The following is an 18,284-nucleotide window of genomic DNA, read 5'->3' on the forward strand; positions in this document are numbered from 1 at the left end:
CCCCTGCCCAGTTCGGTTTAGCTTCTCTGCCACCCGCAGAAGGCACCGGGCCCCAGCGCCTGGCTTTTTCTCTCCCTCTTCAGCAGCATGTAGTCACCCTGGCTGGGGGACTGCGACTTGTGGAGGGGGCTGGCTGGTCGGCAGCAGCCCGCTGCCGGGAAAGGTTGCAGGGGTGGGCAGACAGGCAGGCAGGCAGGCAGGAGAGGAGGGAGCAGGGGCTGTGGGTCAGCCGTGAGGGGCACCAGCAGAGGCAGGGAGTCCCCGGGTTGGGAGTGAGGGGCAGCAGCAGGGCTGGGGGGGGCTTTAGCTTGGGAGTGAGGGGCAACAGAGTGGGCAGGGCCAGAGCACCAACATATCGCTGCCCCCCACAATCATACACTACCCCACCTATATGCGTTTGGCAGGTGTCCTCTTTTTTAAAGCTGGAAATATGGTATATGTGGGGGCCTCGTTCCTACCCTCACGGGTGGAAGGGCTGGGCGGGCTGCAATTCGTTGCAGGGTGCCGAAGGCCAGATGAAAGTGCCTGGTGAGCTGGATGCAGCCCGCAGACCATATTTTGCCCACTCTTGCCCTGAGCCCTCCAAGCACTTGGGGCTTCAGCTGTCCTGACGTTAGCCCATTTTCCTCTGGACAAGCCCCCACCTGTGCTCTCTGCCTAGGACCTCAGCTCCTGGCCCTTTCCCGAGCCAGCCTCTCTTGTCTTGTGCCCAGGCCTTGGCCCTCGTGGCCTCAGCCTGCGTCACTCACTGGTGTCCTTGGCAGGGCTTGACACCAGAGTGCCCCGACGCTCCAGTGTGTGGCCTCCAACCCACCCCTACAGCCCTCCCTCCAGTCCAGCCCAACACCAAACACCCCCTCACTGGCCCTAACGCTAAGGGAAACCCCCTGGGTCGGGGTCCCCACACCCCTCTCCTGGGCTGGCCTGACTCCAGCTCACAGCCAGGTCCAGGCACTCCTTGCCCTGCCGCAGCCAGAGCCCAACTGTCCTGTGCCCAGAGGCTGTACATCTCTGCCCAGCCCAGCCCCTGGCAGTGCCCTCCCTCATTTCTGCCCAGGTCCCACGAGTGCAGGGTCCTGCAGCACAAGCCCGGCCAGGACAGCCCCTGGCTCCGCTCACCCAGGCAGCTCCCACCTGCGCCCCGGTGCCCCCAGCTCCCTGCAGCCTGCCTCCAGCTGCACGGCCACCTTGCACAGGAGCAGGGGGCCCTGGGACCAGGACAGAGGCATACCCGTGACATCCAGCCATGCGCCGTGTCCCGGCACAATAAAATCATCCAAAATAAACACTGCTTTCACCAGGGAACAGCCAAGAAAACAACCCCCCACATGACGTCCGGTTTCACACTGGACCTTGGCCCCTTCTCCCAGCCCCTCCCTGCAACACAGGGCAGGTGAAAGTACAAAGGGACGGCCCAGGGATCCATGCTGGCTTCACAGGAGAGGAGATGGCAGCTGTGGGGGGACAGACCAACACCTGGACCCTGCGCCTCGGGGGCCTGCTCCTGCCTCTCCTTTTCCTGGGGACAGCAGGTAAGTGCCAACCCCTTGCTCTGCTGGGGCGAGGGGTGGCAGGGCCGGGCTGTGGTGGCCGTGTTCAGCCCCGGTGCAGGGGCAGCCGGGTACCATCTCGTGAACACACCTGGAACAGACAAATCACAGCAGCCCCATGTTTGCAGAGAACAGCCTGGCTCTGGGGGAGCCCTGGGGGGGCCATAAGGGGTGGTGAGTTTGGGGGTGCTAGTAACTACCACAGCCCAAGGTGGTCACAGCATGGCAGGGACCTGCCCCACGCAGACAACATCTCCCCCCATGACACCAGGTCCCAGCCCCTCGCCTCTGCCCAGCCCAGCCCCAAAGGGTCTCAGGGCTGCTTCCTCTCCCGCTTGAGCCTGTTCCCAGCTCCACTTGCCTGGGAATCACTTGCTGCCTCCCGGACCTGGGTTCCTGGGCCCTGCTGCAGTGCTGGGCAATGCTGGGGGGCAGTGACCCTGCACAGCCCATGAGGGACATGGTATAATTGGGAGAAAAGGATAGCACAGTCAGGCCAAGGTGAGGGCCAGGGCCAGCCTGGGGGGAGCCTGGCAGAGACGGAGCTGGAGAGCAGAGACACCTCTCTGTCGCTGCCCAGGGTAGCTGTGTCAGGTGCATCGAGGGGTGTGGAGACCAGCAGCAGCAGGGAACACTTCATCCATGGTGGCCACAGCACGGGGGTGACATGGGCAGGGGTGCGGGGCTTGGAGCACATACCCAAAGCCACTGGGAAGGAGCAAAGGGTAAAGTCTCCTCTGGGATGTACCAGATCAGTCCAGGCCTCAGGCTGCTGTTGCCTGTGTGCCAACCCCCATCCCTCCCCAGACAGAGATAGGAGGGGGACCAAGAAAGGCCTGGACATGGCCTAGGGGACGCCTCCCTTCCCCTGCAGCCAGGGGTCCTGGGACACTGAGACCTGGAGGAGCTGATGGACTGGACCCCCAAAGTGCACACAGCCCCTCCTGCTGTGCGCCTTTCCCTGCCCAGGGCTGCGGGTCTGGGCTGTCGGGAGCACTGGGGCCCTGGGAGCAGACCCCGGGCAGGGAGCAGGAGGGGCTGGGATCCCCAGCCCCGAGCCTGCCCAGCCCCTGCCCCGGGCTCCTGCTACCAGGGCAGGGGAGGCTCTGTGTATGTGTGTGTGTGTGTGTGTGTGTGTGTGTGGGCAGGGGAGGCTGTATGTGTGTGTGCATGTGTGTGTGTGTGTGTGGGGGGGGGCAGGGGAAGCTGTGTGTGTGTGTGTGGTGTCTGGGGGTATGTCTGAGTCTCCCCTGTGCTTCTCAGAGCCACGGGGCTGTGGAGAAGGGCAAGAGCTGGCCTGGCTCAGCTCCCAGGTATTTAAACCTCCTGGCACAGGATGGTGCCTCTTCCTGTTGATTCACAGCTGAGGCCTGGCTCTTTCCCAAGTGAAAGCGAAAGCCAGAGAGAAGTTGCTGGGATCCATTTTAGTCTCAGGGGACAACAACCATGAGCACAGACAGACAGATGCGGCCCTGGTGGCAGCCCCTGGGCCGTCTGCCCCTTCCTGGGGTCGTCCTCCTTTCTTCCCTCTTTGTGCCATACAGTAAGTCCAGCCCCGCTGCTCTCCTGGGCTGGGTGCGGGGGCAGATGGGGCTGGGCCGAGGTGTGCAGCCCAGGACGGGTTAGCCTGGCCAAACCAGGCAGACAGACTGGAGCAGAGGAAGGGCATTGGTAGACATGCCCTGCATGCTTTCCTGGCTGAGGGGAGAAAATGGGGTCCCCGTGCGGGAGGGGTTTGAGGGGTCTGGAGGAGCTGCACGACAGAACGACGTTGCAGATGCAGCTCAGCGTGTTCATGTAAAGTCAAGTCGTCCCCAGGGCACAACAGGCTCCTGCCCCCAGCCCCGCGGGGTCTCACAGCTGCTTCCCCTCCCCTGGGCAGGTTCCCAGCTGCAGGTGACCACGGCGCCCTCCTCCACGGCCCGCATGGGCTCGGGGGCCCTGCTGCAGTGCCGCTTCACTGTCAGGGCACCGGTGGCCCTGGACTCCCTGCAGGTGCAGTGGTATTTAGGGAAGTGGAAGGTGGCCTGGTACGACTGAGGCAGGAGCCAGGCCCAGTCCGGAGCCAGCCTGCTGTTGCAGAAGGAACTTCCCAATTCCCTCCCTGGTGGAAGCGAAGAGCTGCTCCAGGCCACTGTGCAGGCAGAGCTGAGGTGCAGACCAGGATGTTATGGGGCTGCATTAGCCAGCAGGAACATGCCTTCCCTCCCAAAGGAGCTGGAGCACCGAGGAGCAGAGGGACGCAGTCCTGGAGGGGCCTCCCTGGCTGCTGCATTCAGATCCCTGCATTCCCCGTGCATGGTCGGGCACAGGGATCCCCAGCATCCCAGAGCAAACCCTGGCCCGTGACTGCCAAGGCAGCATCTGGGGCACAAACATTGCCAGGCCACGTGCCAGAGGTAGCTGCAGAGGAGACAAGGCCTTGCCTGTGCTCTGCCCCTGCAGCCAGAGGGAGGAGGGGATTCAGGGTGAGGGCTGTCTCGGGGGTCTCAGGCAAGAGGCCTGCTCCCCTCAGAGCCATGCTGTGAGCTGAGCTCTGCCTTGTTCTCTCCTCTCGCAACCAAGCGCAGCAGTGGATCAGACTGGCACCATGGTTGGAGTCATCCTGGGGATCCTGATGGGAGCAGGAGCCGCAGCTGCTGTAGCTATTTACTTTTCAAAGAAGAGGAAAAAAGGTAGAGCAGGGAGATGTCTTTGGGTTGAAGGGTCACAGAGGGAGGGGATGGGCCAGAGGGTGGGGAGGGCGACTGTGATGCAGCAGAGACACATGGGGCCGCCTGTTCCAGGCAGGTTTCACCCCAGGCGCTCCCATCCCTGAGCTCAGTCTCGACACATCTCCCACATCATCCAAGGTAAACTCCTATTTTGTCTCAGAGGTGCAGGAGCCAAAGCTGTGCCTGCTGGGCCAGGAGGTGACCCTGCACTGCTCCATGGAGGGGACGTTCCCTGAGGATGTAGCTGTGATGTGGGAAAGGATCCACAGTGATGACAGGACGGTGCCTGAGAGCGCTGGGGATCAAAAGAACCCCGAGCACCGGCCGCTGTTACCTGCCCTCCCCCCGGGCTGGAGAGTGACAGAGGAGAGAGCTGGGACCTGCCTCACATCCTACCTGACCTTCATCCCCACGGTGCAGGATGATGGGGCGCAAGTCCGATGTGTCTTCCTCCATGAAGCCAAAGGGATCAGAGAGGAGCGAGTGTCCCCAGAGATCCGGGTGTGGGGTGAGTGCCCAGCGCCCCGATACCACCTCCAGGTGCAGCCAGGGCCTGCTGCCATAAGGGTGGGATGGGGTTGGGGTCTGGCCAGCTCTTGGGGGTATGCAGGTCTCACTCAGCACAACCATCCACCACCCCCAAGCAGAATCCCGGCAGTCCCTTGCACTAACACTCCCACTGTCTCCCCCAGCCCGGCCACAGGTGTCTGAGATCCGGGTGTTACCAGAGTGGGACCCCCGCGACAAGGTGCCGTTCGCTGTTCAGATGCAGAACTTCTACCCCAAGGAGGTGCCCCCGATCCAGTGGGGCTGGGACGGGGCCGGGAGCTGGAGGGAAGACCCTGCCCGGATAGACAAGAAGGCGGATGGCACGTTCACTGCGACGAGCGTCTGGAGAGTGCCCAGCCGGAGCCTGACCCGGCCGGAGCTGCGAGTGCAAGTGTGTGTTCAGCGTGGCCCCAAAGAGCCCCCGAGCGAGAGAGAGCTCAGCCTGAGGGACGCAGGTGAGGACGGGCCATTTCCTGGGGTCCCAGCCCCGCTGCAGGGAGTGTTGGGTCTGTGTGGTGTGTGAGGGGCTGAAGAGCAGCTTCTGCCAAGCCATGGCTCCCCTAATGGGGCCTGTCCCTGTCTCTGGCTCTTCCCTTCCCCAGGTCTCCTGCGTCCCCCAGAGGTGTCTGAAATCACCCAGCCCAAGTCCATGGCCAAGAGGAAGGGATTCATCCTGAGCTGCCATATCGCGGGGCATTTCCCGGGGGAGCTGAGCGTGACCTGGCTGCGGAGGGGCAAGGGGGAGGACACTGCTGTGACCCTGCAGGGCTCAGCTGAGTGCAGGGTGGAGCCCGGCACGGCTGTCCTAGCACAGGATGGGAAGAGCTTCCAGCAGGAGACCAGACTCAACCTCTTGACCTCAATGGACCAGGGGGCAGAGTACATCTGCCGTGTGGGACACCTTGCCCTGGAGACCCCCATAGAGAGGAGCAATGGTAAGTGATGGGGGATGGGACTGGCCCAGCAGCCATACCAGTATAAGGGACCTTGTTCTGGTCATGATGGGTTCACAGGGGAGCAGATCTGCCTGTTGCCCGGCCCAGAGGGGCTGTGAGCCCATGGCACTTCCTGACCCCTCACACCAGGCCCTCCTGGAGGTTGTCTGGAAGAGGAGGTGCCCAGGGCCTTGCTGGCTGGATGAGGAGAGCTCACAGCAGAGGCTGCCAGGAGGTGGGCTCTGAGCAGCCAGCACAGTGGTTGGGCATATGTCTGATACCTGGAGACAGGGGAACCTTGCTGATATGCTGCCCTCACCCTCTGCAGCCTACCATCCATGCCCTCCAGATCTGGGGGGAGTCTCCCACCTGCAGGCCCTGGTCCCTGGGCAGCCAGTGAATGCACAGCACCTTCTATCAAGATCCTACCCCAGGCAGGTGGCAATGACCTGGCTGCGAAAGAGAGCAAAAAGGAAGGAGGCAAAGCCCTTGGAGACCTCAGACCCCCACAGGATCCACACTCCTGCCCCCAGCCGGGCACCAGATGGGAAGTCCTACAGCATGGAGTCCGAGCTGCGTGTCCCATCCACGGGGCCTGAGGATGACAGGGTTAGGTACCAGTGCCACATGGAGCATGAGGCCCTAAAGAAACTCAGGTCCAGGTCCAGTGGGCAGCTGCAGCTCCAAGGTAAGAGCGTGTGGGTTGGGCTGCACAGGGCAAGGCCGGGTTGGTGACACACAAGGGCTGCTATGCTTTGCACCAGGTGCATTGTCTGGTCTGAGCAGATGTGCCACTGATTCTCAGGCACAGCAGGAAATTTTGGGTTGGGTTGGCAATATCCCCTCCAGTCACACTGGGCAGGCAGGGGAAGGCTCCATATGCTCCCAGCCCAATGAGAAACATGGGCTCATGGCCCAGTATTGCTAGTGGCGAAGTGAGTGTCAGAAGATGCTCCTGACCACAGACCCCATCCACCAGCTCCAACCCTGTAGTCTGCTGGAGACCCCACATCCTGAGGACCAGGCTTCAGGCTGGCCCCACGCTCCCCCATGCCCCAGCAAGCAGGTGCAGCCTGTGGCCCTACCTGGCTGTGATGGGTGCTTAGCACAACTGTCACTTTAAGAGAAGGGGCTGCTCCAAAAGCAGCCTTCACATCTGGAAGGGGCCAATCAGAGTCATGTGACCAGAAGGGGGCAGGGCTTGAGACATATAAGCCCAGGCCCTGAGCTGGTCAGGCAGTCTAGTCCTGAGAGCTGCAGGGAAAGGAGGTCCTGAGCAGCACGGCCACAGCCAGGCTTCTGCCACAGCCTATGGGCTGGGGCAAGCACTGGTGGCTTGTGCAGGGACTAAAGGGAGGTCGGAGGTCCCAGCTGGGCCAGAGAGATGAAGAGGGGCCAGGAAAACAGAGAGCCTGGGGCACAGAAGGAGAGAACCTGAACCCAAGAGGGGCTGAGTAGAGAGGGCCTGGGTTTGAAGCCTGGCACTGGTGGAGGTGGAAGTGCCCAGAGAAGGGCCAGTGTGAGCAAGGCCTGGGAGTGAGGACAAGCCTGAGCAAAGGGTAGAGAGTGGGGCCAGGGGGCCCAGAGCCCACAGAGGGGCATTTGTCAGCAGGATTAGAGAGCCCAGAGGTCTGCAGCCTGGGAGGGGTGGGTATGAACAGGGCCAGGAAGCTCAATGGTTTCACTGGCACAGGAGCAGAGATAGGGGCCAAAGGCTGAGGTGGGCCACAGCCAGACTGGCATGGCCAGAGGAGCCCATGATTCTCACCTGGCTTAGGAGTAGGGGCACAGCCCAGAGAGAGGGGAAAAAGATAGGGGTCACAGCCAGAGACCAGGGGGGCCAAGGAGCTCAGAGCCCAAGAGGGGCAAGGACTGGAGCTGGGAGCCCAGAGCCCAGGAGGAGCACGTGACAACAGGAAGGAATATTATTTGTGAAGTATGGGAGTGGTGTAAACAGAAGGTAGGAGCTCCATAATTGGCCTGTAAGTCAATGACCATGGACCCCTCTGTGCATGAGAGCAAGGTCAAGCTTGGGAAGCCCTGGGGCAGCTTCCCTTTACCTAGAAACTCAAGGCATCGAGAGGCGGTGGGCGAAGGAAGGAGGGACTACCCAAAGGGAAACAGATAAGGCTGAAGGGGCTGCAGAGCATTAAGGCCACCCCTGGAATGGGCCCTGTTACATCAGCTCACAGGGAAGACCAGCGGCTCAAATCCTAGATTCATAGATTCATAAACATTAGGTTTGCAAGGGGCCTCGGAAGATCACCGAGTCCAGCCCCCTTCCTCAGGGGCAGGAAGTCAGCTGGGATCACAGGATCCCAGCAAGATAAACATCCAAATGTTTCTTGAAGGCGTTCAAAGCAACTGCTTGAAACACCTCCGGCGGCAGTCTATTCCAAACCTTGGGGGCTTGGACAGTAATGAAGTTCTTCCTTATGTCCAGCCTGAAACGGTCTTGGAGGAGTTTGTGACCATTCGACCTTGTCATACCTTGGGGCGCTCTGGTGAACAGACGTTTCCCCAGATCCTGCTGAGCACCTGCGATAACTTATAGGCGGCCACCAGATCACCCCTGAGCCTGCGCTTTTCCAGGCTAAAGAGCCCCATGGCTCTCAGCCTGTCATCGTAAGATCTGTTTTCCTGCCCTCTGATCATGCGCGTGGCTCTCCTCTGCACTCTCTCAAGCTTCTCCACATCTTTTTGAATTGCGGAGGCCAAAACTGGATGCAGTACTCCAGCTGCAGCCTCACCAAGGCTGAGTACAACAGGAGAATGATGTCCTGGGAGTTACCATGGTCAGCCTGGTTCCCCCTCCTGTCCTCAGGTGTGGATGCTTGACCCCAAAGTGTGGTGTCATCAGCAAACTTGGCCAGTATGCTTCTGATACCAACGTCCACATCGTTGATGAATATAGGCCCAAGAACAGAGCCTTGAGGGATACCACTGGTCACAGTGCACCGTGACAATTGACTTCCATCAACCACCACCCTCTGGGTCTGACCATGGAGCCAAATTGCCCAGCCAGCGGACTGTGGTGAAGCCGAGGCCGCAGTTGGCAAGTTTTGCTATAAGGTGATCATGGGATACCAGATCGAAGGCTTTTTTCTAAAGTCAAGATATACAACATCAATCACTACTCCCTTGTCCAGGTGATAGGTCACCTGGTCGTAGAAGGAAATGAGATTGGTCAAGCAAGACCTACCCGCAACAAACACGGGCTGGCTATCCCTCAGGATGTTGTCATCAGCCAGTCTGTTAAGAATGGCCACCTTCATAATCTTTTCTAAGACCTCCCCCAGGATAGAGGTCAGGCTGATGGACCTGTAGTTTGCCAGATCCACTTTCCTCCCTTTCTTGAAGATAGGCACCACATTGGCCTTCTTCCAGTCTTTGGGCACTTCACCAGAGCGCCAGGAGTTCTTGAAGATCCATGCCAGGGGCTGAGCTATGATGCTTGCCATCTCCTTGTGTCCTCTGGGGTGTAAACTGTCAGGGCTGGCTGACTTGAAGGTATCCAGCCTCTCAAAGTGTTCCTTCACAAGGTCAGCATTGATGGAGGATAAGGAATCTCCCCCACCCAGGCCTTCCCATCCCATAATGGGCAAGGGCATCCCATGGGACTGGTGAAATACCAACCCAAAATACCCATTTAGCAAGTTGGCTTTTTCCTAGACATTGGTTGTCAACTGTCCCTTCTGGTTTAGCAGGGGTCCAGTGTTGCCCTTGCTTTTCCTCTGGCTCCCCACATATCTAAAAAAGGCCTTTTTATTCTCCTTGATACTTGTAGCTGGTTGGAGTTCAGTCCCAGCCTTGGCTTTCCTGGTTCACTCTCTGAAGGTCAGGACCAGAGCAGAATATTCCTCCTTGGAGGCGGATCCAGTCCTCCATGCTGTGTAGGCATTTCTTTTCAGATGCAGGAGGTCTGCTAGTTCCCTGCAGAGCCATGGGGGCTGCTGTGCCCTTTTGCTGCCTTTCCTCCGAGGTGGAATAGCCTTAGCTTGTGCATCCAGCAATGCCCCCAGCCCACTCATCCTGAACTCCCCCCGCCTTTGGGTTGTGGTCCCTTAGGGCCTCACTGACAAGCTTCCTGAGCTTGTCAAAGTCAGCTTTCCTGAAGTTGAGGACTTCTGCAATGCTGACTGACTTGCCAGCTTTACGGCGGATGGTGAAGGTGATCAGCTCGTGGTCGCTGTCACCCAGCTTCCATTCGATCGTTAGGTCGCCGATAAGGTTGTCCTTCGTTGCCAGTACCAGGCAGAGCAGTGCTTTGCCTCTTGTCAGCCCGTAGATTTCCTGCATCAGGTAGAGCTCATCCACGCGTGAGAGAAAACTTTGCAACCATTCAGATTTGGCCGAGCGCTCTTCCCATGAGATATGCAGCTAGTTGAAATCTCCCATGACAACCACGCACCAGGAGCGTGTGGCCTTGGCCAATTCACTGGTGAACTCCTGTTCAAGCTCTTGATCCTGGGTGGGAGGTCTGTAGTAGACTCCCATCGTTGTGTCCCCTGTGCTGTGTTCCCCACGGATTTTAATCCAGAGGGTCTCCGGTTGTCTACCCTGGGCACCAATGTCAGCTTGCAGGTTTCCTTGACATAGAGAGCTACAACCCCGTCCCTTTTGTCCACTTGATCTCTCCTGTACAAGGAATAGCCATCTGCACCTGTGGCCCAGTCATGGGTGGAGTCCCACCAGGTCTCCGTTGTCCCTATGATGTCATAATTGTGCTGAGCAGGAGGACAAGTTCCTCCTGTTTATTCCCCAAGCTCCTGGCATTCGTGTACAGGCAGGCAAGTGTCCCTTTGGGGGTCCTTGCCTTGCCCACAACTCATTCCAGGGCTGGGGCAGGGGTGGGACCGTTAGAGTGCCTTGGCCTGCTGGCTTTGCAAGGGTTGCTAGGGTGGGCCAGCACTGGCAGTACTCCCCCCACCCCCCGGCGGGCTTAGTTTAAAGCCCAGTGGAGCAGGTCAGCCAGTCGGGCTGAGAAAAGCCTCGTCCCCTGCAGAGAGAGGTGGAGGCTGTCTCTTCCCAGCAACTCAGTGTCAGGCAGCTCCCACAGCCGAAAGCCAGGGCCTCTGTCTGCATGGAGCCTGGGACCACGGGCTCCGTCTGGGTGGAGGCCTCTGAGGAGCCAGAGGGGGAGGCCACAGGCGCAGAGGGGACCCTCAGGTTGTGGCACATGCCCATCCACATGATGTCGCTGGGAGGCCAGCTGCGGCTGGGACTGCCTTCCCTAGGGAGCACGGGCAGGGCCTCAGGCCCTCCTGCTCAAACTCATGCACCGGGCAGACAAGCGCGCCTGTTTGTAAGGTTCTGGTCACGTGGCTCCCTGGAGGGCTGGGAGAAGTAGGATCTGGGGCGGGTGAGACCCTCCTCGGCTCCAAATCAGCCCCCTCCCTACAGCTGAGCTGGGCTCGTCCTCTCCCACCACAGACCCCTCTTACCTCCACCTATGCTGGGGGTCAGCAAGGGCACCCCGCCGCTGTTGGGGGGCTTTTTTCCTTTGGCAGGCCCTTTTAAATGACACACATGGGCAGTGGTCCTGCCGCTGGCACCTGTGCTACTCCCAGGTGAGGGGGGATGACCCTGCCTCCCTGGAGAGGGGTCAGTGAGTAGCTCCTCTGTCCCTGAGGGGCTGGACCGAGTAGGAGCTGGGGCAGGATGAGACCCTCCTTGGCTCAGAATCAGCCCCCTCCCCACAGCTGAGCCCCTCCCACCATGGCCCCACTTACCTCCAGCTACTCCAGGGGCTCTCTGCAGTTGTTGGGGGTTGCTAGGGGGCTGCAGGGGTGCAACAGGCTTTCACCCACACATCTCACGCCTCTCCCTAAGCCCACCTCCAATTTCTCCCTATCACTTTTCTTGCCCCTACTTGACCCTGCTGGGACTTGTGGTAGGCACAAACTCTACCACACAGCCACCAGTGCTGGGCTCTTGTCCGATGACTGAACCCGCATGCCCAGATGGCAAGTCACAGGCTTCTTCCCTTTGTCCCCTAGGTCATTCGGAGTCCCCCAGAGCCTCCAAGAGCTGAGGAGGGAGGGAGCAGTCGAAGACAGAGGCAATGTCACCAGCACTGCATCTCTGCCCCACCCAGGAGATGCCAGGATGCTTCCCAGAGCTGAGCTTTGGATGGGATGCAGGGCCCAGGGTCTGGCTCATGCCTAGATCCTGGCTGGGTCATCCCCAGGCCTCCAATGGTGAAGGCTGCTCTTGCCATCCTGCCTCCCACATGTGGTCTGTGCGATGGGGCTGGGCAGGGAGCCCAGGGCTGGGGGCTGTCTCTCCTAGTCTGTCCATGCATGACCCAGGCCTGTGTGGCCCCCAGGCTGCCAGAATAAAGATGACAGTGCTGATGATCACCCACTTCCCTGAGTGGATTTAAGAGCAGGTTGGGCAGGGCTGAAGCCTCCAGAGCCTCTGTACAGAGCTGCCCCCAGGGCCCTGCAGCATCTTCCGCCTGCAGCATCTCCCTCACTTCTTGGCCTCATGTGGGCTAAGATCAAGTGTAGGGAGTATTTGAAGTCCTGAACTAAAGAGTCTGGGTGGAGGATGCTTGCCTGTAATATCTAGGGGCATCCAAACCCCAAGACCTCCAGGCTTGGGCCTGTGCATAGGATGCTTGCTAATGGATTTGGGAATATCTGAAGGCTCAGGGTGATGTGTCTGGGATGGAGGATACTTGCCGGCTGTAGCACCGTACATGGGGTTTGGAATGGTTGAGGTGCGCCTGCTCAATCGAGATGGTTTTTGGAACAATTGAAAACTGCTCAATCACTATGATTTGGAACTGATTAGGCTAATTTGACCTGGAATATGAAGTATATTTAAGATATATATATATTTTTATAATCTCCTCCCTGGCCCCTGATGATGAGTCTCAAGCTGGTTCCCTCCCACTTCCTTCTGCTACCCCAGGCACAGCATCAGCCTTTTCACCTCCCTCGCAGCGGAGCAGAGGGGCAGGGAGTCCGGGCTGGGGCTGGAACCCAGCCGTCCTGGGCTCTGTGCACATGTCTGCACTGAGGAGATGTGGAAAAGCGGTTGCCGGTGCCCCAGAGCGCAGGGCCAGGACACCTGAGTCCAGCTCTGCCTCAGCAGTGATTGCCTCTCATCCTCACTGAGCAATGGCTGCGAAGTGTTTACATGGCCGGCCCCGAAGGGTGACCCTGCCCCTGCCCCTCACTGCCTAGCCACAGCCCCCCCCAGCCCTGCTGCTGCCCCTCACTCCCAACCCACTGACCCCAGCCCTGCCAGTGCCCCTCACCAAACTGCAGTACCCTGCCCCCTGGGCCCTGCTGGTGCCCTTCACTCCTGACCCATAGTCTCCTGGTGCTACCAGTGCCCCCTGCTCTCCCAACCCACAGTCCCCAGCTCCCCCGCAATGCTCGTCTATCCTGCCCCACACCCCACCACCCGCTGTCCCTGCTGGTGCCCCTCACTCCTGACCCACAGCCTCCTGGTGCTGCCAGTGCCCCTCGCACTCCCAATACACAGCCCCCCATCCCCGCTGCCACTCGCTCCTGACCCACAGCCCCCCACACATGCAGGTGGCAGTGGAGTGTCTGGGCCCAGCGCCAGCTGAGGGAAGATGAGGAGGGGAGGGAGGCTTGTGGCAGCCGTTGCCCTGGGATGAGGCTGCCACCACACCAGGCAGCTTGGCCACGGCCTCCTCTCCCTTCTTTCCCCTCCCTGGTTGCTCAGTCCCTCCGAGCATGGGCACTGGTGCCTGCACTGCCGCCAGGCCATGAAGCTACTGCCCTCAAAGCCCCCCTGCCCCTTTCCCCCACTAAAGAACAGACAACCCTCCTGCCTCCCCTCTGGCTTGTTGCAGCTGCAGTCCCTCCTGCCCTGCCCAAATGTCCAGGACTTTGCTAACCACTATTTGTGCTTCAGACTGAGGGAAGCCACCCAAGTTCTTGCAGTGAGTCAAGTTCCCTTAAGGACTACTTGATCTGTGTTTCTCAGGGGGCACAGGGCTAGGATCAGTCCAGACCCTAGGTGGTGGCAGTGGTACCCCCAGGCTGGTGGGTGTGCTTCAGGAAGGGGGATGGACAAATGTGTGGTGCCCCCAGGGAGGTAGTCGGAGCCTGGAAGGTGGTCAGGTGCAGTGAGGTGGGTGGCTCAAAGCAGAAGCACCCACTATTGGCCCACCACAGGCTCAACAGATAGTGATCAATGCCTCGAGGTCTAGTTGGCAGCCGGTATCAAGTGGAGTGCCCCAGGGGTTGGTCCTGGGACTGGTTTTGTCCAATATCTTTATTGATGATCTGTAAGATGGCATAGAGTGCACCCTTAACAATTTCACAGATGACACCAAGCTGGCTGGCAGGTGTAGTAGATACACTGGAGGGTAGGACTCGGATTCAGAGTGATTTAGACAAATGGGAGGATTGGGCTGAAAGAAATCTCATGAGGTTCAACAAGGACAAGTGCAAAGTGCAAAGTCCTGTACTTCGTATGGAGCAATGCCACACACCGGTACAGGCTGGGGGCTGACTGAGTGGGCAGCTGCTCTGCAGAAAAGGACCTGGGGTGATGGAACAAGAAGCTGAATATTAGCCAGCAGTGTGCCCTTGTTGCAAAGAAGGCTAACAGCATCCTGGGCTGCATTAGTAGGAGCATTACCAGTAGATCAAAGCAGATAATTATTCCACTGTATTCGGCAGTGGTGAGGTCACATCTGGAGTCCTGCATCCAGTTGTGAGCCTACAGAAAGGCTGTGGACAAATTGGAGAGACTCTGGTGGAGGGCAATGACAATGGTTTGAGGGTTGAGGCACAAGACTTGTGAGGAGAGGCTGAGGGAACTGGATTCATTTAGTCTGCAGAAAGGCAGATTGTGGGGAGATTTAATAGCAGCCTTAAACTCCCTGAAGGGTGGCTCCAAAAAGAATGGAGCTAGACTGTTCTCCGTGGTGGCAGATGACAGAACAAGGAGCAATGGACTCAAGTTGCAGCAAGGTAAGTTGAGGTTGGATAGTAGGAAAAACTTTCTCACTAGGAAAATGGTGAAGTACTGGAATGGGCTACCTAGAGAGGTGGTGGAAGCTCCATTCTTGGTGGTTTGTAAGAGTAAACTTTGGCTTGAATGATCTAGTTGAGAACAGTCCTGCTTTGAGCAGGGGGTTGGACTAGATGTGATCCTGAGGTCACTTCCAATCCTCATTTTCCATGATTATGAGACTTAATGGCAACAGGCTTGTCCCTCCGGAGGTTCAGGCTTGCTGAGAAATAAGACACTCACCCGGGATGTGGACCTGGGGCCTCTTGCACTCTAAGGATGAAGCCTGGAGGCTCAGGAGCAAAGCAGCAGTCAGGCCAGCTGTGCCTGGCTGGACCTAGGGCTCTGTGGGTGAGAGTGGAGCAGGTGCCTTGGGGGAGGGAGGTCTGGGAGACCCAGTGGGTGGGAAAACTACCATTCACCAAGCCCCAGAAAGCTGGGAGGGGCTGTGGGTAGCTGGGTGGTCTAGGGCAGGGGTGGGCAAAATAAAACCAATGGGCAGGATCTGGCTTGCAGAGGAGCTTTGTCCAGCCTGCGGTGGGTTCCTTGGTCCCACCTGGCCCAGGCGCTGCCCAGCTGTGGCATGTCCTGCTGCCCCTGGGCACACAGTGGGGCTGAGGTGGCTCCGTGGCTGGATTACCTTTCTTGGCAGCCCAGAGGCAGCAGTGACAGTGGAGGAGACCCAGGGCAGCCCAGTACTGCTCTGGGTGGCAGCACTAAGAACTCCACAGCCCCCACAAACCTCACACACACCCATACATCCCCACAACCCCCCCTTACACACCCACCCATATCCACACATCCCCCCACACCTCACATGCACACACATCCACACAGCCCCCCACAAACCCCACACCCACCCACCCATACCCCCACACTCCTTCATAGCCCCCCAATAAATATACAAGAGTGACACTTCATTTTGAGCTATGATGCAATTGCCTCTATATACATGATGCAAACAGACACAAATCAAGATGAAAATATATTTTTAAATAAAATTAAAATATGGTATTGTGGATGTTTGATTTTTAGTATATAATTTGGGGATTTTTCCACTTCCAAGATGGCAAACCCCCTCTCCAAAAGGAGTATTTCGAGGGGCAAGGGGAGGGACTTCTGAAGACAAAGGTCAGGGGTTATGGGGCGGGACTTCTTGTCCCAAGATGGCAGCCAGGGGACGGGGCACCTGTGAAGGGGCAGGGTCACCCTTGCAGCCATAAACAGCTCACCAAAACTCATTTAGCCACCCCCAGCCAAAATAATTTCCTGCCCCGATCTAGGGTCCCCACTGATGGTGCAGAGGCCTGGGTTCAAATTTTAAATGAGCCCATTGCATATTCCCCTCCCAGCACAGGATGCACCACCTGGCTCTCACACAAGCCCCCCATGGCTTCCTCCTCAAAGCCCCTCAGCCCAGTGACCACTGTCCCGCAAGGTGCATGCACTGTCCATGCATCTGTCAGTCCCTGCTCCCCCTGTCCACATCTGTCTCCACTCAGGGCAGCTCAGAGGGGCAGAGCCACTGTCCCTTCACTGGGTTCCCTGTACCAGTTATTCTAACTGATGGAAAAGCCCCAAGTCCAGGGCCCAGGCCAGGCCTCTTCCCAGTGCCACAAGGGGTGGATAAATAATTTGGTAGCAGAGAGTGGGGAAGGGGGTGTACTGTCCCAAGCAGATGGGTAGGGAGGGCAGAGCCTCCAAGCTCCAGCCCATGGTTCCCCAGAGATCCCACACCATTGCAGCAAGGGGTCTGAGCCAGCAACAGGGCTGGGCCTAGAAGAGAGAGAGAGACAGAGCCTGGCTGCACCACTGCCCCATCTCACAGTGGGCAGATGAGGACAGCAGGACCTTCACAGGCTTTGGGCCCCAGTAGGGAGGATCTGTGGGTGGGCACTGAAAAAAACAAGTGCTGGCACCTCTGACCCCTGGGCCTCCGTTACTGCTCAGTGAAGATGGGAGGCAATCACTGCTGAGGCAGAGTGGACTCAGGTGGACTGGCCCTGGGCTCTGGGGCACCGGCAGCCGCTTTTCCACATCTCCTCAGTGCAGACATGTGCACAGAGCCCAGGATGGCTGGGTTCCAGCCCCAGCCCTGACTCCCTGCCCCTCTGCTCTGCTGCGAGGGAGGTGAAAAGGCTGATGCTGTGCCTGGGGTAGCAGAAGGAAGTGGGAAGGAGCCAGTCAGCCTGATAGCCATCATTAGGGGTCAGGCAGAAGATTATATATATATATATATATATATACACACACATACACACACACGCACACACATATATATATATACACACACACACACTTCATATTCCAGGTCAAATTAGCCTAATCAGTTCCAAATCACACTAATTGAGCAGCATTCAATTGTTCCAAAAACCATCTCGACTGAGCAGGCGCACCTCAACCATTCCAAACCCCATGTACGGTGCTACAGCCGGCAAGTATCCTCCATCCCAGACACATCACCCTGAGTGATATCGCGGCTTGTGCAACTGGCTGTGTCTGTTTTGGGGCTGGTGATTGTCTGTATTGATTCTTTCCTCTCCTTAGTGTGGGCTTTTGTAGGTGTTAATTGTTGCTGATTAACTCGTTACATTAGCTAGCAACTGTGTATCGAGCTGGTCCCAGTGTGAATCAGGATTGATTGGTAACTGGTAACACAGTAGCTTAGCAGCCAGGCCTGCAGTAGTTCCCCCCAAGACAGACACAGGCAGTCCCACAAGCACCCATGTCATGCATTTTGCCTGTCAGCAGCTAGGGCTGCAGGGCCCCAGAGCCGAGACGCACCTGCACCCATCTCATGGACAGCTGGCAGCCTTCGTGGGCGCAGCAGGGGCCACCGCCCTGCAGCTTTCACTCTGCTGCCCCTTAACACACACAGCGTCGCCCATGTCATGAGTTTTGCTTGTCTGCAGCTTGAGGTGCAGTTTCCCACAAACCCCTGCACCGATCTCCTTGACACTTGGCAGGCTTTGTGGCCTCCCCAGGGGCCACCACCCTGCAGTTTTCACCCCCCCCCCCACATTGTAACACATAGACATGACACGAGTTTTGCTTTCAAGAATTTGGGGTGGAGTTCCTCCTGAACCCCTGCACTGAGATTCTTGAGACTTGGCAGACTCCCCGCTCTCAGCACAAACAAGCTCCAACCCCTGAAAAGTTCATGCAAATAAGACAACAACAAAGTTACAGATATTTCATTGATTCCCCATTATACCCTATGGTCAGATCTCCAAAGTGGATTTTCCAAAGTTCGGAAGCTCTGAACCACTTCGGAAAGCCTAATGAAGCCAGCACTTTGATCCGGACATACTGCTTTGGATCCCAAAGTGTCCGAAGCTTCTCCGGATCCAAAGCAGGGTCCGAAACCTCGCACAGCCCTGGGAAACGTTGGCTAGAATGACATCCTTCTTAGACAACCAACTAGGGCAGCAACTGCCTGGCAATGGGGACACCCCACCCAGTCATAATAGAAACAGAAAAGGACAGTGATGTTGCCTCAGCTGGAGCGCGTCCCAAGAAACATCGGGTTATCA

At 58.1% G+C, this 18,284-nt stretch overlaps 1 protein-coding gene across 4 annotated transcripts; it reads left to right on the top strand.

The window, feature by feature from the left end:
- Positions 1-1,385: 1,385 nt before the first annotated feature.
- Positions 1,386-14,642, top strand: LOC102386148. Of its 4 annotated transcripts, none has more exons than XM_025194519.1 (7): positions 1,386-1,532; positions 4,121-4,225; positions 4,425-4,772; positions 4,957-5,268; positions 5,416-5,748; positions 6,077-6,436; positions 11,748-14,642. In XM_025194519.1, the coding sequence occupies exons 1-7, from the start codon at positions 1,448-1,450 to the stop codon at positions 11,780-11,782; spliced, it is 1,578 nt and encodes a 525-aa protein (XP_025050304.1). In that variant the 5' UTR covers positions 1,386-1,447; the 3' UTR covers positions 11,783-14,642. The 4 variants fall into 4 exon arrangements, with proteins under 4 accessions (XP_025050304.1, XP_025050306.1, XP_025050305.1 ...); XM_025194521.1 differs by having other exon boundaries at positions 1,422-1,532; positions 4,116-4,225; XM_025194520.1 differs by lacking the exon at positions 1,386-1,532 and adding an exon at positions 2,784-3,093 and having other exon boundaries at positions 6,098-6,436.
- The last annotated feature ends 3,642 nt before the right edge of the window (positions 14,643-18,284 follow it).

The sequence above is a fragment of the Alligator sinensis genome, unplaced genomic scaffold, assembly GCF_000455745.1.
Source record: "Alligator sinensis unplaced genomic scaffold, ASM45574v1 scaffold1186_1, whole genome shotgun sequence".
Lineage (NCBI taxonomy): Eukaryota > Metazoa > Chordata > Crocodylia > Alligatoridae > Alligator > Alligator sinensis.

What these genes read in the sequence shown, in the direction of transcription:
- LOC102386148 (XM_014526980.2), top strand. Translation starts at nt 2,997, where the DNA reads ATGAGCACAGACAGACAGATGCGGCCCTGGTGGCAGCCCCTGGGCCGT. An exon ending in TTCAAAGAAGAGGAAAAAAG is followed by an intron (nt 4,226 to 4,424) that starts GTAGAGCAGGGA and finishes ATTTTGTCTCAG; the next exon opens with AGGTGCAGGAGCCAAAGCTG. An exon ending in TGGGCAGCTGCAGCTCCAAG is followed by an intron (nt 6,437 to 11,747) that starts GTAAGAGCGTGT and finishes TTTGTCCCCTAG; the next exon opens with GTCATTCGGAGTCCCCCAGA.